Genomic DNA, 26,636 nt, shown 5'->3' with positions numbered 1-26,636 from the left:
TGTGTTGCCCAGGCCAGGATGCTCACCTTGCCTGTCAGGCAGGGATGGCCTTGAGCTCCCTCTCAATTCCATGGTTTATCCACTTGACCATATCTCTCTGTCAGAATCTCCAACCATCCATCAATTAAATGTTTTACTAGGCCATTTGCCTACCAAAATAGGGGGCAGGCAAAGAGGCTTCAACTGGTTCTGGAGTTAAACCTCAAACAGCGCAGTGGAATCAGAAGAACAGAGCCAATATCCCCTTGGAGGAGATCTGCTCTCTCGCTTATTATTAGTTTCCATGCGCCCTCCTTTCCTTCCACGGGCAGATCAAAGGCCCAGAATGCACAGACCCTTCTCAACAGGATCACCTCTGAACATTCTTTGCACTTTATGCACTGTTCACTCTACAACTAGATTTGGAAAGCCTTTAAGAGCCTGGCAAAAACCAAAACTGGCTTGAAATAACTAGGGGCAACTGTCCACAGTGAATTTCGCTTGCTTACACCATTCCTCATTCCCTATCAGCGGTAGCTGCACCTGTGACAGTTTACACCTCCTCCACCAGTCCAGCCTGGGCCACTGGTGGTAACAGAGTGCTTGGTTTTCTTTGTTCTCCTTCTGGCCTTAATGGGATGGTGGCTTTTTAAGACTTTGGAAGAAGGAGGAGTGAGAGTCACATGTGCAGCATCCACTGTGTGTCCCATGCTGTGGCAGACGTACATGTAGAATGCAAGATGTATGGATTTATTTGCTTACAAAACATTTGCATTGGACTTATGCTCAGGGCAATGCACAAAACAACAGAAAGCTAATTCTTTTTAAAAAACCAGATCATATAGACATATAAAAACTAAATCAAAACAATAGCTGTGTCCTGTTTTAAAATGTGATCAGTCAATAATCAGCAGTGCCATCCCACAAAAGGAGAATGAAAGGAGTTTTCAGCTGGGGGCAGATGACACGCAATGTAGAAGACAGAGGGATCTACTGCAGCAGGGAGTTCCACAGAGTGGGGACTACGAGTGAAAGGGCCTTGTGCTGCCCTAAAGGACAGGAAGTACAGCAGCACCTCATCAGCTGATGTTAATATTCAGGGAGGAGCTTTTTCAGGTATGCAGGATCCAGATCCTCTAGGGCTTTAAAAGGTAAGGAACAGAACCGGGATTTGGGCCTGAATGCAAATGGGTAGCCAGTGCAGGGGATCCAAATAACGTGCTCCCTTTGCCGATGCATTCTGCCCTAGTCCAGGCTTTGCTCTGTCTTCAGGGGCAGCCCCACGTAAAGCAGCATTGCAGTAGTCTGATCATCCAAACTGAGTATCACAATCAGAAAATCCATGCAGACTTTTCAACCAACCGATGGCCCTCTGAACAGAGGGATACGAAGTGTGCATAGGGAGAGTAAGAAAGGGAAATGGTTTGCTGTAGCAGTCCAGCTACCGGAACCAAGAGACTGAAAGTTCTTGTTGACTGAACCATTACTAATGGATTGTCAGCTACCAACCCAAAAATCAATTCCACCTTTGTTAAGGACCCCCTGCCCCCTGTTTTTTTTAATCATGTTTCCCTGAACAATTCAAGAAAAGCTCCAGTTTAAGGAAACCAACATACTAAGATCTCAGGAAAATCAGTACCAAAGCGGACAGCTTTTCTCTCACATTTAACTTTTCATGACAAAGAAAGCCAAGAAGAATGATGACAGAAAGATCGCAGCCCTCACATCATCCTTTCTCACTCTCCCTTCCCCTCTCCATAATTGACATTATTTTCCTCAGATGGTCAATTTTGTCACTAAAAAGTGAATCCCCACATGCATACTTAAAACCTGCCATGGCAAAAACTTTTTCCCCAGCTGAGGAGTTCAGAATTTTATGCAACAGATCAGTAGGGAAGGCATTAGCTCTCAGGAAAGTTATGGAATTCAGCAGTGCTCCCTTAGTCAGGGTGGAGTTCTGCAAGCTAAGGAAGGGGATGGAAAGTGATCCGAGGGGCTGCCTGCCACCTTTCCTGACAACCTCTGGCCACTTCTGCTTACTTTTAACCAACTGCCCAAGTTAAATGATAAGTCAGCCTTGTCTTTGGCCTAATTCTGAAGTCAGCACCTTCCTTTTTCCATATGAACTTTAGAAGGCATATTCTCTGCTCTGCAATTGCAAAGATGATTCACCCATAACTTCACAAATGCATGGAAAGCGTCGGAAGCAGCATGCATGTTAAAAGGCAGCCTCAATCAATAATACAATTAAGCCAAAATATTGGGATTCAAGCCAGCTTAAGACTGATTCACATGAACTCTCTGTGCATTTCTGCCTGCTAACTTTTCTCAGCCAGAATTGCACTGTGTGCTTAATGAACATCTGAGTCTATTGCTATGAACGTAATTGTGCACATAACCGCAAACTTTCCTAAGGGGGGAGTGAATGATCTTTGCTCACAATGTACAATTCAACACATGCATGAGTGCAATCAGGGCTTAAAACCCCACCATCACACTGCATACCAGTTGATGTGCATCAGGCCTCACTCCCATTGATTTAAACAAATGACACTGCTAAATGCATTTCTCAGAAGTGCTGTTGAAATCAATGGGACTTGCTCATGCCAATACATTTAGGACTAGGATACAATTGACTTAATTTATTGGTGGATCAAACTGATGGCTGCTGTTATTGGCTGTACATGCGCATAACAATATTATAGCCTGGGCAAAGAGAACTCATGGAAAAGCTAGGGTGGTTCACTCCTGAAACAGCGGCTTTCACCAGTTCCACAATTGCCAAATACACCAGGTTTCTCCTGAACCAGAATTCAGAATCAAGAGATGTTAAAAATGATACAGCACAGGGAAAATTAAGAGAAAATGCAGACCATGACATCACAGCAGGATAACCCAACACAACGGGACAGAGGCTTCCAAGCTCTCCGGAGAAAAAGCTCCATTGCATGCTTAGCAGCTTTGACCGTGTGTGATGAAACAGAGTTAACCCTTCATGCCTTGGCTCCTGACAACTGGACCCCATAAAGCAGAATGGATTTGTAACTGTTTGCATATGTTCTGCAAATCTCAGTATCTTCTGTAAATCTCAGTTACTGCCTGTCGGGTTTGGTACCATTGTGATGGAATAAAACAGGGTAGCGGTCATGACAAAACCTTAGAGATGGATGAACAGACACAGAAAATTAGTGGAGTAGAGAGACGTGGGATGAATTGGATTAGATTACGTTAGGTTAGATAGCCAGATTATAATGAGAGAGTGTTGAATTATAGTCTTCCACATGTCTGCTTAGGATTCAGTACCATTACGCTAAATACGATTTACTCCTGAGAAAGCATATAGAAGATCATATTAGGGGGAAGGAGAGACAGAAAGCGAAATAGGATTGGCTAGGATGCAGAAGGTAAACAGTTGATAGAAAAGGTGAGGTTACATAAAACATAGAGGCAATCAAGATAAAACTATTGCAATATAATTTATGGTTAAAAGTGTTTATCATTCTTTCCCCTTGCCCAGGAATTTTATTTTTATATATCTGTGTGGATGGAGCAAAACTAATACAAGTTTTTTAAAATTAACAACAAACATCTTGTACAGATTCTTCCTGAATTCAGCCTGGATGGTTCAAGCAAGAACGAGGAAAACACAGAAAACACAACTCGTCTTTTCCACAGTTCTCCACTGGATATTCTGGTCTATTTAACAGTTTGAGGTGAACAGTTCAATCCAGAGATGGAATGGAGAAATGCAGTATCAGGGCTACTGGCCCAAGATAAAGAAGGTGAAAATGCTCACATGCTTGATAAAGGTTTTGTCAGCTTCACCGCCCCTTCTGATGTCTTAGTATGGCATCATTTTATCCTCTTCTTGGGTCATCAGGAAAAAAAACTACCCACTGACAGCTTGATCCAGAACACTGCTAAGTATGCTGATCTTTTAGCTGCGCTTGACCCATTCCAGTCCATAGACTCAAATTCAGCGCAGGTCCAAAAACTTCTTTGGCTGAGCTGCTTTGAAGGTGCCCGCATCTCTGTCAGGGGACTGTACCAAAATCGAAATGGGATGCTGGCTAGAGGTCTGGACTCCGGGAGGGAGGTTCAAATCCCCAGTCAGCACCCTGGGTGGCCTCAGGCAAAGTCACCATCTCCCAGCTTAGCTAATGCATGCTGCTCTTGGGGGATGAAGTGTGATCTGAATTATAAGGTACTTTGGGCATGCTCCGCCAGGAAGTTCTGCTCCCCGCTCATTCCAGTGGAACCTGGCAAAGATGAACATCTGTGCGGATTGTGCCCTCTGTACACTGAAAACATAGAAATGATCTCTGTACAAAGATGAAGCTGCCACATACAGGGTCTGGCCGTCTAGCCTGGTATGATCTGTTCTGAGCAAACCTGGGTCTTTGGGAAGCATCCTTCCCATCACCTGAGATCCTCTAACGAGAGGTGCAAAGCACCGAACCTTCCTCATGCCAGGCATGTGTTCAACCACTAAACTACTCATCATTTATTATGGAGTCCAGGATGTGCTAGGAACTGTATAAATTATGGCAGCGATCCACTTCAGGCCTGGCAAAGCCAGACAAGCAATGCAAAGCTATGGGGCATGGGGGTTTCCAGGGGTGGCAATGAATTTACAAGATATGGCCCAAGATCCCTGCTAGGGCACAACCCTCGGATCACATGGCATAGCACCTACTTAGTGGGCTTACAACTACAACAGATGGATAAGTCTGAGAGTGTATTGAGTGGGGAGGCTACAGTTTGGCACATGCCGCAAACAATAAATTTAGTTGGAATCTCAGGTGAACCAAGTACTGGAAAAATGGGGTGTGGGGGATAATTCTATCTGTTCCATCCACCTACATGGTTAGCTATGCAACCTAATTCTTATTTCCTTTGTTTAACCAGCCTCAAATAAACGTCAAGCAAGATCGGATGTCAAAGGTCAGAGAAAATTTGAGATCGATAGCAAATCAATTTAAATCAAAAGGAGCAAACTCCCATACCCTTTAAGTCCTGGGAGAAATGATTCATATATCCCAGCTTATCGACCGATGGAAACAATTGTTAAGAGACAGATAGTAAAAGAGAGAGAGAAAGAAAGAGAAAGAGAAAGTGAGACGAGTCTGTGATGTGGAGAAATCCAGCAACAAAGAGAAATACACATCAGAGGAAAAAATGAGAGGAATGACAAAGTTTTAAAAATAGTAATGTCTGTTTTTTCTTACAGAAAACTTATTGTAAAGAACTTGGAAGTTGAAAAATTGCAGGAGCGGGTGTTACTAAATGAAGGGGAAAATATTTCCCCTACATCTCCAGCACCAGTCTAACTTATTCCAACATCGTTTTGCTTTTCCATCCAGAAGTGTTAATTTCAGAAACACTTTCCAACAGCTTGAGAACAAGAAATATAGCACCAGCTTCATATATATCATATAAATGTTATCTGATGCCTCCTGTCAGTTCCAACCTAAACTGTTTTTGAGTCTGCTGAAAGATACATCTGAAAACAGTTATATTCATGAAAGTTCTAATGGGTTCTATGCAACTTTGAGAGCGACAACAAAGGGGGGAAAAGGTACTCGTCTTTTTCTCCCTCCTACTTAATATTGGAGCTGATGTTTTACCATGAGATTGAACAGACTCAGACAAAATTTTTTTGTGAACCGCCCAGAGAGCTTCGGCTATTGGGCGGTATAGAAATGAAATAAATAAATAAATAAATAAAATGCTAGCAGTCTTACACCTCCAATACCAATAGCAACAATAATAGTAATAATTCTGAAATTTCTCCTTTTTTAAAGCCCCAGCTTTAGGAACCATTGACTAACAAATCAACGATACACTTTGTTAATCGAATAATAAATCCATAATATGCGCCAGTCATTGGAGTAATTTAAAAAACACTGAGAAAATGAAATAACGAACACCTTTCTTATCCAAAACACTCTGTCTCAACTTGCCCCTTTTCTCCTGCACAAGAACCCAGTAAATTCTTGGCAATTTCAAAAGGGATGGAAATGGTGTGTGTGGGGGGGGAGGATAAAAGAAAACGTCTAGCTGTTGCAAGAAGGAGTTTTGTTTAATTCTGAGAAGTTTTGTAACGCTATTCATTGCAAACACTGAGACTCAGACTTCTCCACTCCTGGGGTGGGGGGTGGGGGGGTGCCTCCCTACCTTTGTGCTGCGGTGTTGGCATCTAGAATGCCAGTGCTTTGCATCCAAGACCTCACAGCTGACAGTCCGCTGGTCAAAGGCTCTTCCTTCATGGTCAGCCCACCTCTGGGGAGACCCTCCTGGATGGAGAACATCAAAACAGCCTTTTGAGGAGGGCGGCTGGGGTGAGTGGTGGGGTATCTTCTCACCAATACAATCCCAACCCCAACCAGGGGCTTCCACTGAAAAAGTTTGGGGTTCCCCTGATTTACTGATGATGATGGTGATGATTTAATAAAAAAACACCATGAAAGCGGAAAAACAAAATCCCCCTGAAAGCAAAGGTCTGCAAAGAAACCAGCTTCCAGCTTGCAAAGCGGATTCAGGGAAGGTTCCCCCCTTGCCACCTGCCCCTGCTCCGCCTCACACAACCACGAGGTGTTGGGGTGACAATCCAGAGGAAGAGTATTTGGGCTGGTTTGTTTGTTTCCAAGTGGCTGGGAGGGGTGGCTCTTGTTGGGCGGGGGTGGGACTGGAGAGTGGCGCGGGGGGGGCAGGAGCTGAGCAGCTGGGAGGGGACGGTTGTGCAGGGAAAGGGATGGAGGGAAATCAGAGCTCGAGGAGGAGAGCGAGAGAAGCCCCAGGGGGAGAGGAGGGGGGGGACTGAAGAGGAGGGGGAGGGGAGGAGCAGGACGGGAAGGAAGGGTGAGATACAGCGGGAGGAAGGAAGGACGGGGGGATGGAGAGGTCGGGGCAGGCGAGGCAGAGGGATGCAGGCACTCGGTGAGCGGGCCCCGGCAGGACGGAGAAAGCCGGCGGGCGGCCTGCCTGCCCTGGAGGGGCGCCCCAGGACGGAGGGGCTCGCGGAGAGGAAGGTGGGGAGGTGAGGAGCGCGCACCGGGTGGATACACGGGGGATGGATGAGGAGCGCGGGGAGACGCGCGGCGTGCAGAGGAGCGTCGGGGGAGACGCGGAGGGGAGTTCGGAGAGGCGCGCGGAGGGAGGAAGGGGCGAGGGCGAGCCGGGGAGGGAGGGAAAAGTTGCCCGGAGAGCGCCCGGGTCGCCGCCTTCGGAGGGGAGCCGCGGGCGGCCGCGGAGTTGCGCGCCGGCGGCGGGCGCCGGGGAAGGCGGGCGCGGCGCCCCCGCTCCCGCGCGGCCGCCGGCGGGCTTTACCGTGGGCGCGGGCGGGCCGGAGGAGCGCGGCCCGCCGCCGCCGCCCGCGGCCCCATGCGCCAGCGCGGGCGGCGGCAGCAGCAACAGGAGGAGCCTCCGGCGCGGGTCCCCGGGGAGCGGCCCGGCGGCCGGGGCGCCGCCCCCCCGCCGCCGCCGCCGCCGCCGCCCGGCCTCGCCGCCGCCCGCCGCCGCGTCCTCGTCCTCCTCGCCGCCGCCGCCCTCCTCGCCCGGCAGCAGCACCATCAGCACGGCCAGCCAGTGCGCGGGCCCGGCCGCAGCCTCCAGCCGCAGGGGGACGGGGCCGCCTCCGCCTCCTCCGGCCGGGCCGAGCCGGGCCATGCCGCCTCCCTCCGCCTCCCCGGGGAGGAGGGAGGAGGAGGCGAGGCGGAGGAGGGGGCTGGAGCCACCGGGCCAGGCGGGCTGACATCATCCGGGGAGGAGCGGACTCCAGGGGACGGACGGACGGACGGACGGGCGGGGGGGAGAGGAGAGGAGAGGAGGGGCGGGGGATGGCCGCGGGCGGCGGGAGGACCCTCGTCCTCCGCCAGCCTCCCTGCCCCCGCCCCGAAGTCGCCCCCCACCAAGGTCGCCCGCCTCCCTCGCTCAGCGCCCCCCCCCCCCGCCAACGCATCGGCCCCGACAGTGCCCGCTGCCCTTCTCCCATCGCGCCTGGCCCGCCTCCGCGGAGCGCCGGCTGCCAGACTGCCGCATTTCCCCTCGCTCCCCCCAGCAAGGATGCCTCCCTCCAGAACCCGGCGGTCCGGTTCCCGAACTCCCGTCCCCTCAAACCCCCGAAAGCCCTTTCTGGGATAGCCCAGGTTAATCTTGCCGAGAGGCACCCCCCAACAAAAACTTTCCCCACAACCCCCCCACCCCATGAAAAGGCATTCCACCGCCTTTCAGTCCCACATCAGTATTCCTGAGAGCGGGCATCCTCATCCCAAAGTCATCCTACAAAGGGGCCCTCCCACTTTGACCTCCCCCCTCCAAACACACCAGTGCCACCCCAAATCACCATGCCAAAGAACTGCCCTGGAAGCTCCCCTGAGGTCAGTTCCACCTGCTTTCCCCTCTCACACGCCTCAGTAGTCCTGCAAATAGGCACCTAAATCGCTTCCCCAGCCCCATTCTACGCTCCAGCTTGCCTTGCGTAATACAATACCTGTTTTCACATCAAAGGCTCCTATAAGGGCATGTTCACAAGTGATGTTCAGGACACCTTTCACTTTGGGGAGCGTTATGTTAATGTGGGAAATAAAGCAGAAAGAACCCCATTTTTGCAAAGGAATTCGCATTCGAGACCAGACTTTCCCAACATGGTGCCCTCCAGATGTTTTGGACTTCAAGTCCCATCAGCCCCATCCGGCATGTCTAATTGTCAGGGGTTGTGGAGGGCTCCAGGTTGGAGAAGGCGGAAATCCAAGGTAAGGATCACTTGTGAACATGGTCTAAGCTTGCCCCCCTCCACTGCCTTGAGTCACTTCGTAGTTGCTTGGGTAGGCAGCAGGAGTAACCACATCTTCACCCCCTGCCTGGTGCATGATGCCCCATGTCCGGAAGGGGAAGCCACACGAATGTAACCACAGGCTATTAGGGAGGAGTTCACACGTGCAAGTTTACTTTGATATCAAACAACGATTGGCAGATGTGAAAGGCCCACTCCGGATCCAACTCCACAAATAGCTTTTCCACCACCTGGCACTGCCCAATGTGATGCTTCCTCAACGGGGAGCAATTCTGTAGGAAGTGGCGAATCATCAAAAGGCGAGATACTGAGTTGTTACACGCTATATGCTATTGTGCATATTTCCACTGCAGAGATCACCATCCTGCTCTGGACTCTTTGTGCAGCTGAGTCGCCTTTGATGACTGGTGACTACTAGCTATTGCACATGCCGCAGCTGCATAGGCAGGGAACGGGCAGACTGAAATAAACCATGTGGTAGTCTGCCAGGGAGAGCCAGAGGGCTGTTTTTTGCAGCCGGCTGCCAAGAACCAGCGGGGCAGGAGGGAGCGCTGCATGGTCTTGGTGTCGGAGAACTGATGCCCTTTTTAAAGACTAGCACTGTTTGTCTGAATGTGCTCCTGCACTCAGCATGCATCTTTGTAAATAAACAGCTACTGCCCACACGCACGCACACCGTAATGTCTCCGATCTGGCACTCTGCTCGCAAGGGAACTGGCCCTGTCAAAGGTGGCATCTGGAACGTCCTCTTTTCCGGGGAAGTGCGGTGGGCTAAAAAGAGTTTCAGGCTTCCTGGCATTGCCCTACACCCCACACACCACTGGACAATGGAGACGATTTCACGGGCAGGGGAGAGCCACTGAGGAGGTAATGCACAGCCAAGCCATTCAAACAGAGCTTCATCCCTGGGCTTTACTGGCTCTTCCCTGGCCTCCGGTCTCTTCCAAACCCCATTCCCATCATTGCTTTGCCAGCCCCTGAACTCTCCCTCCACTGTGGTCCAGTTCACTGCAAGCCCTCTGTGCAGGCTCCATAACACTCTTCTGTACAGCTCACAGCTGTCACTCAAAAGAGACACCATGAGACATAACTAGTGCTGTGCTGAAAATCTCTCCCATGTTTCTTTTGACCATTCTCATTCAATTCAATAGAAAAGAAATGGCTTTTGAAAATAAATTCAAGGGTAAAGAATGATTTGGAGAAATTCTTGTGGGTTGGGTTTGGGTTTCTTGTGCTTACTTTACTTATGCGGTGGTTGAGAGGTGTGAGTTAGTGTCTTGTCTCTTATTGCACAATCGTCTCTCCTCAGCTTCCTACATTTCAGTTAAAGCGCAGGGGAAGACATCATGTGTCTTCCTCCCATAGGGTATTTTTTTTTTTCAGATTAGGAAGTGCAGGCAGCCTGGGAGGCTGCAGAGCAACGGAGAGATGAGTAACAGAAAGGAAACACACACACACAGCGCCCTCAGCCACCTTGCAGTGATTACTTGCGCTCAAAACACAAGCTGCACTACAAGCCCTGCCAATGGTGAGTCCAACCTGTGAGAAACTGTTGGGGAATTTCTCCTCCCCCTGGAGAAATTCAGTGAAATCTCTCCCCCCTCCCCCAATTTCTCTGCCCCCAAATAGGGTGGAGAATTTCAAGAGGCCATTTGCACACAGCTCTGGACATAACAAAAGTCATGCCTTGCCATTCAAGTGTTCAGTGCACTGCAATATATTGTCTTGGCAAAGCTAACAACAACCCTGCAAGGCAGGTCAAGTATTATTTCCATATGGTGGAGTAGGAGGGCGGGGGGAGGCTGAGCGAGAATGGCTGCATAAGGCCGCAGTGTACATATCACAGCCTCCTTTGCTTAGAACAGGGGCCTTCCCCAACTTGGCACCCTCCAGATGTGTTGTACGCATCTGCCTGGGGGACTATGGGACTTGTAGTCCAACCTGCCAGGCTGGGGAAGTCTGGCTTACAGCTTGCACTACTAGCCACTGTGGTACATCCAGTCTTATTTATTTTATTTTTAAAATTTATAAACCACCTTTCACCCACTAGAAAGCACAGGGAGGTGTACACAGCATTTTAAAAAAACAAGTCCAATATAAAAAACATAAACTTACACATTAAGAACCCGCCCCCTGAGCTCCAACAATTCTCCAACCAGCAAACTAAACAAAAACACAACAATCAACTACATTTAAAAAATAAATAAAATGTTAAAATTCTAAAATGTTAAAATGCCTGGACAAAAAAAAGAACGTTTTAATTTGGAGTTCAAAAGAAAACAAAGCTGGCACCAGTCATATCTCCTTGAGGGGCGGGCATTCCAAAGTTGGGGCACCACCACAGAGAAGGCTCTATCCTGTGTAAATGCTGAGTGGATTTCTCCCACTGATGGTCCTCTGAGAAGGACCTCCTCTGAAGATCTTAGTGCACAGGCAAGATAGTATGGGAGGATGCAGTCCTCAGGAATTTTGAGTCCCAGGCTCCTTAGGGCTTTAAAGGGGATAACCAGGACCGTGAACTGGGCTCAGTAGTGAATAGGGAGTCAGTGTAATTCCTTAAGAATTGGTGTAAGATAGGCTCCATCTGGATGAATTAGTCAGAATCCTGGCAGCTGAATTTTGCACAAGCTGAATTTTGCACACTGTTTTCAAGGGCAGCCCCACACATAACAGATTACTGTAATCCAGCCTGGATGTTACCAGAGCATGAATCACTGAGACAAGGCTATCCCTACCCAGGAAAGGCTGCAGCTGGTGAACCAGTCAAAGTTGGTAAAAGGAATCCACTTGGGTCTCTAGTAGCAATGTTCAATCAAGAAGCACCCCAAAATTGCACTGTGCCTGACACATTTCTCTGGGGCTGGCGAAGAAAAGCTGCAAGATGTAGTACTGAAGGTAGTTTCCTAGAATCTCAGCTTCCTTTAAAAACAAACAAAACACTTTTGTTGAATTGTTAAGCTTTATTATTACTATTCTTTTTTAATTTAAGGGCAATTTATGGTTACTGGGAATGAATTGTAGGCCTGTTTCCTTGTTATAAGATTGATGATATGATATTGAAATGTAAGGTTGATCATCAAACTGTAAAATTGCTAATGTTATACATATAGTTTTTAAAATAGAATGTCATCTGAGGCCTGTGGGTATTGGAGTTTAAATTTAACCCTTTAAAGAAGAGAGGGAAGGGAGAAAAGAGAGAGAAAAAGAAATTCCTTTTCTTTCTTTTTCCTTTCCTTTTTGTCATTGTTGTGTCCTCATAAGAATATTGTAATGCTGGGAAATTGTAGTTACTGATCAGGTTGTTGGTATTGTTTATTTCATTTATAAAGACAAAATAAATAAGTATTCTAAAAAAACCCCGACCACACACTTTTGTCCCATAGGGCTGCAAATATATGCTTGAAAGTGTGGGGGCATTACTATTATTATTATTATTATTATTATTATTATTATTATTTCCCACCTTTTTCCCAGTACTGAGACTCAAGGCAGCTTTACAGCATTAAAACTTGTACAATTAAAACCTATAAATATAAATACAAGAATACAAAAGTTTAAAATTTATTTATTTATTTATTTATTTATCACATTTATATCCTGCCTTTTTCCTCCTTATGGAACCCAAGGCGGTGTACATAATCCTCCTCCTCTCCATTTTATCCTCACAACAACAACCCTGTGAGGTAGGTTGGGCTGAGAGTCAGTGACTGGCCCAAAGTCACCCAATGAGCTTCCATGGCCAGGTGGGGACTAGAACCCAGATTTTCCGAGTCCCAGTCCAACATTCTAGCCACTACACTTGTTGTTCAGTCGTGTCCGACTCTTCGTGACCCCATGGACCATAGCACGCCAGGCCTTCCTGTCCTCCGTTCTCTCCCAGAGTGTGCTCAAGTTCATATTCATTGCATCGGTGATGCTATCTAGCCATCTCATCCTCTGCCGTCCCCTTCTCCTTTTGCCTTCCATCTTTCCCAGAAATCAGGGTCTTTTCCAGGGAGTTTTCTCTTCGCATTAGGTGGCCAAAATATTTGAGCTTCAGCTTCAGTATCTGTCCTTCCAATGAGCAGTCAGGGTTGATTTCCTTTAGGATGGACTGATTTGACCTCCTTGCAGTCCAGGGGACTCGTAAGAGTCTTCTCCAGCACCACAGTTCAAAAGCATCAATTCTTCGGCGCTCAGCCTTCCATATAGTCCAGCTCTCACAGCCATACATTACTACTGGGAAAACCATAGCTTTGATTATACGAACCTTTGTCGGCAAGGTGATGTCTCTGCTTCCTACTATGCTGTCTAGGTTGGCCATAGCTTTCCTCCCAAGGAGCAAGCGTCTTTTAATTTCATGGCTACAGTCACCATCTGTGGTGATCTTGGAGCCCAAGAAAATAAAATCTGTCACTGTTTCCATTTCTTCCCCTTCTATATGCCAGGAAGTGATGGGGCCAGATGCCATGATCTTCATTTTTTAATGTTGAGTTTCAAACCAGCTTTTTCACTTTCCTCTTTCACCCTCAACAAGAGGCTCTTTAGATCCTCTTCATTTTCAGCCATTAGGGTGGTATCATCTGCGTATCTGTGGTTGTTGATAATTCTCCCAGCAATCTTAATTCCGACCTGTGATTCATCCAACCTGACGTTTGTCATGATGTACTCCACATATAAATTAAATAAGCAGGGCGACAATATACAGCCTTGTTGTACTCCTTTCCCAATTTTGAACCAATCGGTTGTTCCATGTCCGGTTCTTACTGTTGCTTCTTGACCCTCGTACAGGTTTCTCAGGAGAAAGGTAAGGTGGTCTGGTACTCCCATAATTAAATCATCAATATTAAAACTGTAAAAATATCAAAACATTAAAAGTCAACAAGAAAAATAGTATCCATCCATCATATTTCACAGGTCCAGACTAGTTATCCTCAAAGACCTGCTGGAACAAGAAAGTTTTTACATGCCTACGAAAGCATATCAAGGAGGGTGCCACTCTTGCCTCCCTGGAAAGGGAGTTCCAGGGCCTTGGGGCAGCCACCAAGTAGGCCCTCTCCCACGTTCCCCCCAGGTGAACCTGTGATGGTAGCAGGACGGTGAGAAGGGCCTCCCCTGAAGATCTCAGGGCACGAGTAGGCTCATAGGGGAGAATATGGTCTTTCAGATAACCTGGATCTGAGCCATGTAGGGCTTTATAAAATCATAGAATCATAGAATAGTAGGGTTGGAAGGGGCCTACAAGGCCATCGAATCCAACCCCCTGCTCAATGCAGGAATCCAAGTCAGAGCATCCCTGACAGATGGCTGTCCAGCCTTGTCTTGAACGCCTCCAGTGTGGGAGACCCCACTACATCCCTGGGGAATTGGTTCCATTGTCGTATTGCTCTAACAGTCAGGAAGTTTTTTGTGATGTTCAGCCGGAATCTGGCTTCCTGTAACTTGAGCCCATTATGCCGTGTCCTGAACCCTGGGATGATCGAGAAGAGATCCTGGCCTTCCTCTCTGTGACAGCCTTTCAAGTACTTGAAGAGCGCTATCATATCTCCCCTCAATCTTCTCTTTTCAAGGCTAAACATGCCCAGTTCTTTCAGTCTCTCTTCATAGGGCTTTGTTTCCAGTCCCCTGATCATCTTTGTTGCCCTCCTCTGAACCCTCTCCAGCTTGCCTGCATCCTTCTTAAAGTGTGGTGCCCAGAACTGGACACAGTACTCCAGATGAGGCCTAACCGGTGCTGAGTAGAGGGGAACTAGTACTTCCCGGGATTTGGAAGCTATGCTTCTACTAATGCAGCCCCAAATAGCATTTGCCATTTTTGCAGCCACATCACATTGTTGGCTCATATTCAGCTTGTGATCGACAACAATTCCAAGATCCTTCTCGCTTGTAGTGTTGTTGAGCCATGTATCCCCCATCTTGTAACTGTGCATTTGGTTTCTTTTTCCTAGGTGCAGAACTGGGCATTGATCCCTATTAAATGTCATTCTGTTGTTTTCTGCCCAGCGCTCCAGTCTATCCAGATCACTTTGAATTTTGTTTCTGTCTTCCAAAGTATTAGCTATCCCGCCCAATTTTGTGTCATCTGCAAATCTGATCAGCATTCCCTGCACCTCTTCCTCCAAGTCATTAATACAAATGTTGAAGAGCACTGGGCCCAGGACTGAGCCCTGCAGCACCCCACTTGTTACCTCTCCCCAGTTTGAGAAGGTCCCATTGATAAGCACTCTTTGAGTCCGATTCTGTAGCCAACTGTGGATCCACTGGATCGTTGTTTCATCTAGCCCACTTTGAGCTAGTTTGCTCATCAGGATATCATGGGGCAGTTTGTTGAAAGCTTTGCTGAAGTCGAGGTATATGATGTCTACAGCATTCCCACAGTCCACAAGGGAGGTGACCTGATCCAAAAATTAGATCAGATTTGTCTGGCAGGACTTGTTTTTGACAAATCCATGTCAGTTTCGAGTAATCACTGCATTGTTTTCAAGGTGCTTCCAGATGGATTGCTTTATCATCTGCTCCAGAATTTTCCCAGGGATTGATGTCAGACTGACTGGTCTGTAGTTCCCAGGTTCCTCCTTTTTACCCTTTTTGAAGATAGGGACAACATTAACTCTCCTCTAGTCATCTGGCACTTCCCCCGTCCTCCATGATTTCTCAAAGTGAATAGACAGCGGTTCTGAGAGTTCTTCTGCCAGTTCCTTTATTACTCTAGGATGCAGTTCATGTGGCCTGGAGATTTGAACTCATTCAAAGTAATTAGGTGTTCCTTGACCATATGCCTATTGATCTCAAGCTGCAATCCTGCCCCTTCAGCCTGTACTTTGCCTTTGCCAGGGGGGTCATAGACCCGCTTTTGGGAGAAGACTGAGCCAAAGTAGGAATTGAGCACCTCTGCCTTTTCTTTGTCATCTGTTATCGTTTTGCCATCCTTATTTAATAGCTGAAAAACCATTTCTTTCCTCTGCCTTTTACTATGCACGTAGCTGAAGAAAGCCTTTTTGTTGTTTTTAGCATCCCTTGCTAACCTCAGCTCGTTCTCAGCTTTAGCCTTCCTGACGCCATCCCTGCAATTCTGTGCTACCTGCCTGCACTCTTCCTTTGTTACTTGGCCTTCATTCCACTTCCTGTATGTGTCCTTTTTCATTTTCAGGTCATCCCTAAGCTTTTTTTGAAGCCACATTGGCTTCCTCTGTTGTCTTCTAGCTTTTCTTCTTTTTGGAATGGTTTGTAATTGTGCCTTGAGAATTTCCTTTTTTAAAAGCTCCCACCCATCTTGGACTCCTTTTCTCATTAGTATCGCTTGCCATGGGACCTTACTGATCGTTGTTCTGAGTTTATTCAAATCAGCTTTCCTAAAATCCAGGGTACGCATTTGACTACACTCGGCTTTTGCTTCCCTTAGAACCATGAACTCAAGTATAACATGGCCGCTTTCCCCCAGAGTTCCTGTAACTGCTACTTTATCCACTAAGTCATCTCTGTTGGTTAGGAGCAAGTCAAGAATAGCTGATCCTCTAGTTCCTTCCTCTACTTTCTGTAGGAGGAAGTTATCCACCACACAAGTCAGGAATTTCCTGGAGGGGCCATGTTTTGCAGAATTTGTCTCCCAACAAATATCGGGGAAATGGAAGTCCCCCATTACTACTACATCTTGCTTCCTCAAAACACTGGCTGTTTGTGTTTCAAAAGTTTCATCCTCGTCTTCTCCTTGATTGGGTGGCCGGTAGTAGACTCCGACCACCAGGTTCCTTTTATTCTTTGCTCCATTTATTTTGATCCAGATGCTCTCGATGGGGCTACCAAGCTCCTCCTCCTGTATTTCTGTGCAGAGATATGTATTTTTCACATACAGTGCAACCCCACCTCCCTTTCTGTTCCCCATGTTCTTTTTGAACAAGTTCTGTCCTTCAATTGCTGTATTCCAGTCATGAAAGTCATCCCACCAAGTCTCAGTTATACCTCTCAAGTCATAATTTCCCTCCTGTATTAAGAGTTCAAGTTCGTTCTGTTTGTTTCCCATACTCTGGGCATTAGTATATAGACATCGAAGACCATGTGCTTCATAGTCTGGCTTTCTTCCTATGTGTGTCTGAGGACTATTATTGGGTGCTATCAGAGCTGTTCTCTCCATTGCAGTGCATGCGCTTACGTCCATTGTTACCCCCAACATTACATCTCCCTTCCCCGTAGGATTCAGTTTAAAGCCCTCCTGATGAAGTTCTTCATGCTCTGGCCAAACACATTCTTCCCAGCCTTTGTGAAGTGCAACCCGTCCCTTGCCAACAGCCCATCTTCCAGGAAGTATAGGCCGTGGTCCCAGAATCCAAATCTCTCTCGTCGGCACCACCTTCTTAGCCAGTCGTTCACCCGGAGTATTTTTCGTTCCCTTTCTATCCCTCTTCTAACTACTGGAAGGATGGATGAGAAAACTATCTGGGCCCCAAAGTTCTTGAGTTTCCTTCCCAAAGCTTTAAAGTCTGACGTGATTTCTTCGTAGCTCCGCTTGGTGGTATCATTTGTTTCCACATGGATGAGAAGAAAGGGATACCGGTCAGTGGGCTTTATGAGTGCAGGCAACCTTTCAGTCACGTCTCTAATCCGTCCTCCCGGGAGACAACATACCTGGTGAGTCCATGGGTCTCGCGACATACTTGGGTCTTGATCCCACGCAGCAAGGAGTCTCCCACTACTACCACTCTTCTCTTCTTCTTCTTGTAGGCCTGGGTTTTATCGCCTCTGTTTGACTGACCTTCAGCCTCTTGCTCACTCTCATGCAGGTTCCCCTGTGATTCTTCCTCTGCAGGCTGTCCTCCAGTCTCATCTGCAAGTACCTGGAATCGGTTCCACAGCTCCACTGCTTCCACTGGTGCAGAGTGGCGTCTAGTTCTTCTTCTCCTAACTGTCATCCTTTTCCAAGGAGTATCCTCTACTCCATTTTTCTTCACCTCAGCATTTCCCACTGCCTCATCTTGCTGTTGCTCTTCAAGCTTCTGGTCTGCCCTTTGGTGCTGTAGTTCCCCCATTCTGTCCAAGAACTCTTCGTGTTCTCTTATTCCCCGGAGGGTCGACAGTCGCCGATCCAGTCCACTTACTTTTTCTTCCAGCAGCATGATCAACTTGCACTTGTTGCAGGTGTAGGCCATGTTGTTCTCAGGCAAGAAATAAACATTGCACACACCTTGCAGGTCACCACCACTGGAGAGTCCTGTCCTTCCATTGCCTCTTTTCCCATTTTGTGTCTAGCTTTGTGATTGTTCTAGACTAGCCTGTGCCTGCCCCTCTACTCAGCAGAGGTTAAAAGCAGAGTCCCACTGGTGTGGAAGTGTGTGTTAGAAGACAAATAAATGAAAAAAGTTAGTTAAAAAATAATAAATAAATAAAAACCGTTAGGGGCCTCCCCCTTGACCTCCCCTGCCGAACTCCCCTGGCCAACTCCTGTTTGCTCCCCCGTCCACTCGCTCTGGTCGCTCGCTCTCTGGGAGCTTGCTTGCTTCTGTAGTCCCTGGACCAGCTGGAGCAGCTTGCTCTGCTCTGCTCTGCTCAGCTGGGAGGCGGGAAACAGGACATGTCCAGCACTTTGAATTGTGCCTGGAAACAGACTGGGAGCTGTTTTAGCAGGGGAATTGTATGCTCCCTGTAACCAGCCCCAGTCAGCAGTCTGGCAGCAGCTCTTTGAACCAGCTGAAGTTTCTAAGCACTCTTCTGAGGCAGCACCACGTAGAGCGCATTGCAGTAATCCAAACGGGATGTAGCTAAGGCATGTGTCACCGTGGCCAAGTCAGGCATCTCAAGGAACAGGTGCAGCTGGCGCGCTAGCTTTAACTGTGCAAATGCACTCCTGGCCACGGCTGAAACCTGGGCCTCCAGGCTCAGGGCTGGATCCAGAAGTGCACCCAAGCTGCGACCCTGTGCCTTCAGGGGGAGTGTAACCCCATCCAGCACAAGCTGGATCCCTGTTCCCTGATCTACCTTTCGACTGACCAGGAGCACCTCTGTCTTGTCTGGATTAAGCTTCAATTTGTTTGCTCTCATCCAGTCCATTACTGCCGACAGACACCGGTTCAGCACCCAACAGCTTCCTTGGAATTAGCTGGAAAGGAAAAGTAGAGTTGGGTGTCAGCGTACTGTTGGCACTGAACCCCAAAACTCCGGACAACCTCTCCCAGTGGTTTCATGTATATGTTAAATAGCAGGGGGGACAAAACAGAACCCTGAGGGACCCCACAAGCCAATGGCCAGGGAGTCAAACAGGAGTCCCCCAGCACCACCTTCTGGGTACACCCCTCCAAGAAAGAATGGAGCCACTGTAAAACAGTGCCTCCAAGTCCCATCCTAGCAAGGCGACCCAGAAGGATACCATGGTTGATGGCATCGAAAGCTGCTGAGTGGTCCAGCAGAACCAACAGGGACACACTCCCCCTGTCTAGTTCCCGGCGTAGTTCATCCACCAAGGCGACCAAAGCTGTTTCTGTCCGATAACTGGGTTTGAAGCCAGATTGAAATGGATCTAGATAATCTGTCTCATCCAGGAATCCCTGGAATTGGGAGGCCACCACGCACTCCAATATCTTGCCCAGAAATGGAATATTGGAGACAGGCCAATAATTATCCAATATGGTGGGGTTCAGGGAGGGCCTTTTTAACAAAGGCCTCACCACCGCCTCCTTCAGGCAGGCTGGAACTCTGCCTTGACCAAGGGAGGCATTAAACACTCCACTTACCCACTCGGCTGTCCACCTCCGGCTACTTTTCTGAGCCAGGAAGGGCAAGGGTCTAGAACACACGTGGTGGCTCTCACTTCTCCCAGGATCCTGTCCGCATCCTCGGGCTGTACAAATTGAGAAGTATCCAACCACACTGGACAAGCAGAGGCCACAGTTACATCCACTGAGTCTGTATCAACTGTAGCATCCAAGTCAGAGTGGATCTGAGTGATTTTGTCTGCAAAGTGCTGAGCAAATTGTTCACAGCGGGCTGTCGAGAGGTTTAAATTCTCCTCTTGTGGGCTAGTGTATAAAATACCCTGACCACTCAAAACAGCTCCGCTGGATGGCTCTTTGCAGACGCAATAGTGGCAGAAAAAAATATGTTCTTTGCTGCCCGTATTGCCACAGAGTAGGCCTTCAAATAGGCTCTAGCCCACATTTGATCGGATTCACTCCGAGTTTTCTGCCAACGTCGCTCTAGTCGTCTTTTCACCCGTTTCATTGCCTCCAGCTCCCTCGAAAACCAGGGTGCTGGTGCGGCTCCACTCCGTGAGGGGGGACGCTCAGGAGCGTTGTGTCCACGGCCCTGGTCACTTCTCCATTCCAGAGATCGGCCAGGGCTGCGACAGGATCGCCTGCCGAGGCAGCAGGAAAATCCCCGAGAGCTGTCAGGAAACCATCCGGATCCATCAGCCTCCTGGGGCGGACCCTCTTAATCGGCCCTCCACCCCTGCAGAGGTTCAGGGTCTAAACCCCACCAGGTAGTGATCTGTCCATGCCAATGGAACTATAGAGAGTTCCTCCAGTCTCAGATCACTGTCACCCCATCCAGCACAGAAAATGAGGTCCCGAGTGTGCCCAGCAGCATGGGTGGGGCCAGATACCTTCTGGGACAGACCCATGGTTGTCCTGGCAGACATGAAGTCCTGAGCCGCTCCTGACAGGGCAGCCTCAGCATGGATGTTGAAATCCCCCAGAACAACACTCCAACACCAACCTCGAGACTACCATGGCTAGCTTAGGAAGGGAGACTGTTGAGCAGTGGGGTGGATGGTACACCAACAGAATCCCTATTCTGTCCCGGGCACCCACTTTCAAATACACACACTCGAACCCAGTAGACTGTAGGATAGGGCACCTGGTCAGGGGGATTGAATCCCAATAGAGCACTGCCACTCCATCTCCCCGCCCCCCAGGTCTTGCCTGCTGCTGGACAGAGAAACCTGGAGGGCAGAGCTGAGAGAGGTTGACGCCCCCAGCTTCATCCAGCCAGGTCTCTGTAATACAGGCCAGGTCAGTGTGCTCATCCAGGAACAAGTCCTGGATAGCCATTGTTTTACCATTCACTGACCTGGCATTCATAGAATCATAGAAAAGTAGGGCTGGAAGGGGCCTACAAGACCATCGAGTCCAACCCCCTGCTCAATGCAGGAATCCAAGTCAGAGCATCCCTGACAGATGGCTGTCCAGCCTCGTCTTGAACGCCTCCAGTGTGGGAGAGCCCACCACCTCCCTAGGTAATTGGTTCCATTGTCGTATTGCTCTAACAGTTAGGAAGTTTTTCCAGGTGTTCAGCCGGAATCTGGCTTCCTGTAACTTGAGCCCATGATTCCGTGTCCTGCACTCTGGGATGAGCGAGAAGAGATCCTGGCTTTCCTCTCTGTGACAACCTTTCAAGTACTTGAAGAGCGCTATCATCTCTCCCCTCAGTCTTCTCTTCTCAAGGCTAAACATGCCCAGTTCTTTCAGTCTCTCTTCATAGGGCTTTGTTTCCAGTCCCCTGATCATCTTTGTTGCCCTCCTCTGAACCCTCTCCAGCTTGTCTGCATCCTTCTTAAAGTGTGGTGCCCAGAACTGGACACAGTACTCCAGATGAGTAGAGGGGAACTAGTACTTCCCAGGATTTGGAAGCTATGCTTCTATTAATGCAGCCTCAAATAGCATTTGCCTTTTTTGCAGCCTTATTATTATTATTATTATTATTAATTTATTTATATCCCGCCTTTCCCCCAATACTGGAAAAATACCATATCACATGGTTGGCTCATCTTCAGCTTGTGATCTACCACAATTCCAAGATCCTTCTCGCTTGTAGTGTTGTTGAGCCACGTATCCCCCATCTTGTAACTGTGCATTTGGTTTCTTTTTCCTAGGTGCAGAACTGGGCATTTATCCCTATTAAATGTCATTCTGTTGTTTTCTGCCCAGCGCTCCAGTCTATCCAGATCACTTTGAATTTTATTTCTGTCTTCCAAGTTATTAGCTATCCCACACAATTTTGTGTCATCTGCAAATTTGATCAGCATTCCCTGCACCTCCTCCTCCAAGTAATGAATACAAATGTTGAAGAGCACTGGGCCCAGGACTGAGCCCTGCGGCACCCCACTTGTTACCTCTCCCCAGTTTGAGAAGGTCCCATTGATAAGCACTCTTTGAGTCCGATTCTGTAGCCAACTGTGGATCCACCTGATCGTCGTTTCATCTAGCCCATTTTGAGCTAGTTTGCTCATCAGGATATCCTGGGGCACTTTATCAAAAGCTTTGCTGAAGTCGAGGTATATTATGTCCACAGCATTCCCACAGTCCACAAGGGAGATGATTTGATCAAAAATGAGATCAGATTTGTCTGGCAGGACTTGTTCTTGACAAATCCATGTCAGCTTCGAGTAATCACGGCATTGTTTTCAAGGTGCTTCCAGATGGATTGCTTTATCATCTGCTCCAGAATTTTCCCAGGGATTGATGTCAGACTGACTGGTCTGTCGTTCCCAGGTCCCTCCTTTTTGCCCTTTTTGAAGATAGGGACAACGTTAGCCCTCCTCCAGTCATCTGGCACTTTCCCCGTCCTCCATGATTTCTCAAAGAGAATAGACAGCGGTTCTGAGAGTTCTTCTGCCAGTTCCTTTATTACTCTAGGGTGCAGAATAATTCAGCAGCAGCAGTTTCAACACAGAGGGTCTGTTGCCAGGGCCATTCAGGTTATTTGAGTTATAGAAACATCAGTTGCCAGAACATTTACAACAGGCAGAGGGTGGAGTTTCACTGCCCTGGATGGCTTTACTCCTCCCCCATGGTCAGTAGAACCTGAATAAACGATGCAAAATAAGAGAAATCCTTCAAATTCAGAGAGAGAGAGAATGCCTCGTCAAAACCAAGAATGAGTCTTGGGGTACCTTGAAGACTAATAGGTGTACGGCTGCAATCCTATATACACTTACCTGGGAGTAACTCCCATTGAACTCATTGGGATTACTTCTGAAAAATGCATAGGATTGTACTGTTAACTGTGGCAGAAGTTTTGGTGGTCTAGAAAGAAACTGCCTTTATCAGATGCCCGACACGTTTAGCGAATTGGTGGCGTATTTATACCCTTAAATATAGGGCAAAAAGAAGAAAAATGTTGTTTTGGAAAGTGAGGCCAAAAGGTTGCTGGACCTTTTGGCCTTGCTTCGTTAAAAAAGAAAAGAAAAGAATAAGCATTTTCTCTTCTCCTCTTGGGATGTGGAGTACAAAGACCTACCCACATCAGTAATCATTTAATGCATCTGATGAAGCGAATCCAGTACACCAAAAGTTCAGCCACAATAAATTCGCTTGTGTTTGAAGGTGCTATGGAACAACCTGTCAATTGTGCTGCAACAGACTCCCATGCTTACTGGGCAAGGGAGGACTTGGATGAAGAACAGAACACCTAGCTGATGGGGATGCCCACCTACCATGAGATGAGTGCTTAGACCTGAGGGCACCCCTGTACAGCGTCGGCTCTAGGATAAACAGTGCTTTGGGCAAGGAGTGTCTTGGGTGCCCCCCCCACCAGCTTTGCAGGGCCACCCAGAGGGTTTCTGAAGCCAGGTGCAGGTGTGATGTTGGGGGCCTTGCTGTTGCGCCCTACAAGGACCCATCCATATGTGTACAAAGCTGTGGGCCGCATGTGAGAATTATTGCATGCACGGACTGCTTCTGAGAATTCTCACCTGCAGCTCCTCCTTGCCCTGGGATCAAACAGAATGATAGATGTGCTTCCAGCTGACCTCTTACACTTTACAGATTCATTGTATTTTTATTTATATAGTGCTGATAGTCTTTACGGTATTTGAAATGCTCAGTGCTTAGTAACATTGCCTCAAAGCAAAACTGACTTCTACTGATTGTTACCTAGTGCAGGTGACATCAATATGGAAACTGAAAAAGACACCTACTCTAAAGCTAATTGAAGGAAGAATTCTTTCATAGTTAGTACCCAAACAACCTGTAGAACCTGGACAAAAAGGTTACAGACACTTGCTTTTGGCCCTCTTAGCTCACTGCAGGCAGTACATTCACAGACACAGCCATGGAGCTCAGCTTGACCCCCCCCCACACACACTCAGCTCAGCTTGGTGCCCTGGGCAACCCCCCCAGCCTGCCCAGCCCTAAGGCCGGCCCTGTCCATGTAAAGGGGCTCCCACCTCTTTTCTGTTGGTTGCATGGGACACCTGATACCCAGCGTGTCACAGCAACTGACACAAAAGGCCTAGCTGATGACGGAGTCCTTCTACCTTACAAGTGTTGGTGAGGAAGGGGACTACCTAGACACCTTGACTCATGGCCTGGGCCACACTTCCAGTGGACATCTCTTCCAGTGTCTTCTTTGTGACAGGATGTTATGCTTTCAAAAATGGGGGATCAACCATTGCCTGCTATGTTCTCCTTCTCAGTGATCCTAGGAGCACTGAAACCTGGAACCGTCATCACCCGGAACACCTCCGTTTGAATGTCTACGATCCCTCCTCCCCCACATCACCTGAAGACTCTGACTATGCGGGCATCATGACTTCAACATCAAGTCTCGCCTCCCAACCTGTTTTTTTGTTGCATTTTGCCTGCGATCTGGAGATCTTGAACGCCTGCACATTTTTTGTGACCTTTGAGTTGTCCTAGTAAAAGTATTACACTAATATGGATTTTGGCATTTTTCCTTCGTTACAGAATCCTGAGCTACAATTTGCAGTTCTCTTTTCTTGTGGCAGACGGTGGGTTAGCCCTGAATGGCTCCATTTCTCAGCAGCAATCGGGGCAATCAGTGCCTGTCGATTCCACTAAAATTGGCATCCCTGTAGTCAGGCTGTCCTCTAAGACATGTAGGGTTACTTCCCCCTTGTGTGTCATGGGTTTCATCACCCCTGCCAAGTCTAGCCAATGTGATGAAGTGAAATGGGGGGAATGCTTGATGCGATAACCTAATGCCATGGCCTGACACTATGCACCACATAGCTTAATATACTTCTGCCCGAATAAGCACGCCACACGGAGTATGGTTCAGGTTGACAACATGTTATTGCGCTGGGAGCAACAGAGAAAAAACTTTCAAAGAAGGAAAGTGGAAATACTGGGAGAGAACAAAGTGATGAAACTCAGCTTTTTTAAAAATGTGAATGTTAAAGGAAGCAAAATGTCGTGTGTTGGAGGTTTTAGCAGCAACTAGAGTCCCTGCTTTGATAATTATTTCAGCAATGGAACGTCTGGCCTTGAGCCAACTCATAACCATAAAAACTCAGGTACCATTTATTAATGAAAACAGTCCTACCCCCTGGGTTTTTCTATGAGGGTGGGGCAATATATGAAACAGATTTCTTGCGATAATTCATAAACTATTCAAGTTCAGAAAACTGTTTTGGGACAAAAGTTGAAAATTAATACATTCAACCCCTCTCTGAAGAAAAGATAGATTCAACTCAGTTATTCTGAAGCAAGGCCTCTTGGACCACGTAATACGAAAATAAAAACCGATGGGACCTGCAACAAAATGTTGCAGCATGAAGTGCTCCAGACCCCTGTTCCAGCCAGTCAGCGCTCTCCTCCTCCTGAATTCTCTATCCCATTCCCACTTCAACCTGGCTTTCAATACCCCCCTCCCCCTGCCCCAAAGTCCGTCAGCATTCTGCACCAAGCACACTCAGTCATAATTCCGCTGAATCTTTTTGATCGGCTTTCTTGCTTTTAGGTTGTTGGGTTTTTATTCTCCTGAAGATACTTTGTACTTCTGCAGACTGGGGATACCTCACCCTTGTACATGGAAGGTACTGTTTTGGCAGCATAAATACTCATACCTGCATCATATACCTAAATATAAAATAATAATAATAGAAGAAGAAGAAGAAGAAATTCCCCCATCAGTAAGTAACAAGTTTTTTTGTTCAGGAACATGGCGCCACCTAGTGCCTGCTATGGGATGGCCGTGCTGCTTGATGGCATGTCTCCAGAAATGAGTTGCCACATATACTGCACGGTGAGCGGCTATTGTGATTGTCGCTATGTGTGTCAATTGCTGCTACTGGAAAGTCAGGCTTAGTTCAGAATATGGTTTGTCAGAGCCAGAACCCTACCAAGCACACCCTCGCTCACCTGGCTTCAGAGGAACTCTCAGAAATCAGCCTCCTCTGATTTTCCCTGTGTTCTTAAACCAGTTAGGGGCGTCACAGATCAATGGAGTTCAGAAGCTCATTTCCTGTGGAAGCATCGCTGGAATTTGTCGCCCCCCCCCCCCCCCGATCTGTTGATTTGATATATAGCGGCTCTGATGTATGCTTTGGCCCACTGTTCTTATTTTATTTTTTGTTTGGAGTAACAAGATTGTTTTGAAACTTTGCCTCCTTGAAAAGTCTCTTGAGGTGCAATCCTGTGCAAGTTCAGGCAGAAAAAAAAGTCCGACAACTCCCAGCATTCCCCAGCCAGCCAGACTGGGGAATGCTGGGAGTTGTAGGACTTTCCTTCTGTCTAAACATGCACAGGATTACACCTTTAGTGGCTTTCTGCAAAGGCTGTCCTGCAAAGAAAAGAGGTTGGGTTTGCAGTACACAAAAACCTCTCTCTTCTCCCCATTTAGGAACCAGTGCCACTGAAGTTTGTGATCACCTTGTTCTAGAGTATGAACTTGTCCAACTTCTGATGCATGGCTCCCCCCGCCCTCCCAAGTTATTTCCTGGCTCAGGATATATAATGAGAATTCTGCCCATGTGTGATCCACAGAACCAGCAGCAATTAAAGCTGGCTACTTTGTAGGCACACATGAGGAGTTCTCTAAAGATAGCTCCCTTAAAGACAAACCCTCCTTGATTCCCATGGAGCAATATAAACTACAAATCCAGCTGTTTAGAAGGTGATAGGCTTTGTTGGCCAGGCTGGCTGGGGGATGATAG

At 47.8% G+C, this 26,636-nt stretch overlaps 1 protein-coding gene and 1 long non-coding RNA gene across 4 annotated transcripts in view; one reads left to right on the top strand and one right to left on the bottom strand.

The window, feature by feature from the left end:
• The window catches only part of LOC146343544 (transcription factor COE3-like), a 106,188-nt gene extending 98,637 nt beyond the window's left edge, over nucleotides 1-7,551 (bottom strand). For 2 of the 3 annotated variants that reach the window (XM_084855266.1, XM_084855268.1), the window contains exon 1: nucleotides 6,157-6,290. In XM_084855266.1, the coding sequence (XP_084711392.1) occupies nucleotides 6,157-6,290 (134 nt within the window). Of the gene's footprint in view, nucleotides 1-6,156; nucleotides 6,291-7,308 lie in introns of those variants that run through there. The other variant, XM_084855267.1, reaches the window with a different exon arrangement.
• On the top strand, nucleotides 6,825-24,400 carry LOC146343543 (uncharacterized). Its single transcript, XR_014791933.1, has 3 exons — nucleotides 6,825-7,018; nucleotides 10,157-10,301; nucleotides 24,156-24,400. It is a non-coding gene; the product is annotated as an uncharacterized LOC146343543 (long non-coding RNA).
• Nucleotides 24,401-26,636: the final 2,236 nt, after the last annotated feature.

The sequence above is a fragment of the Heloderma suspectum genome, chromosome 5 (genome assembly GCF_057233095.1).
Source record: "Heloderma suspectum isolate Gila_16-S chromosome 5, 16-S_ref, whole genome shotgun sequence".
In the NCBI taxonomy this organism is placed as follows: Eukaryota; Metazoa; Chordata; class Lepidosauria; order Squamata; family Helodermatidae; genus Heloderma; species Heloderma suspectum.
This window is presented reverse-complemented; position numbering and strand designations above follow the sequence as displayed.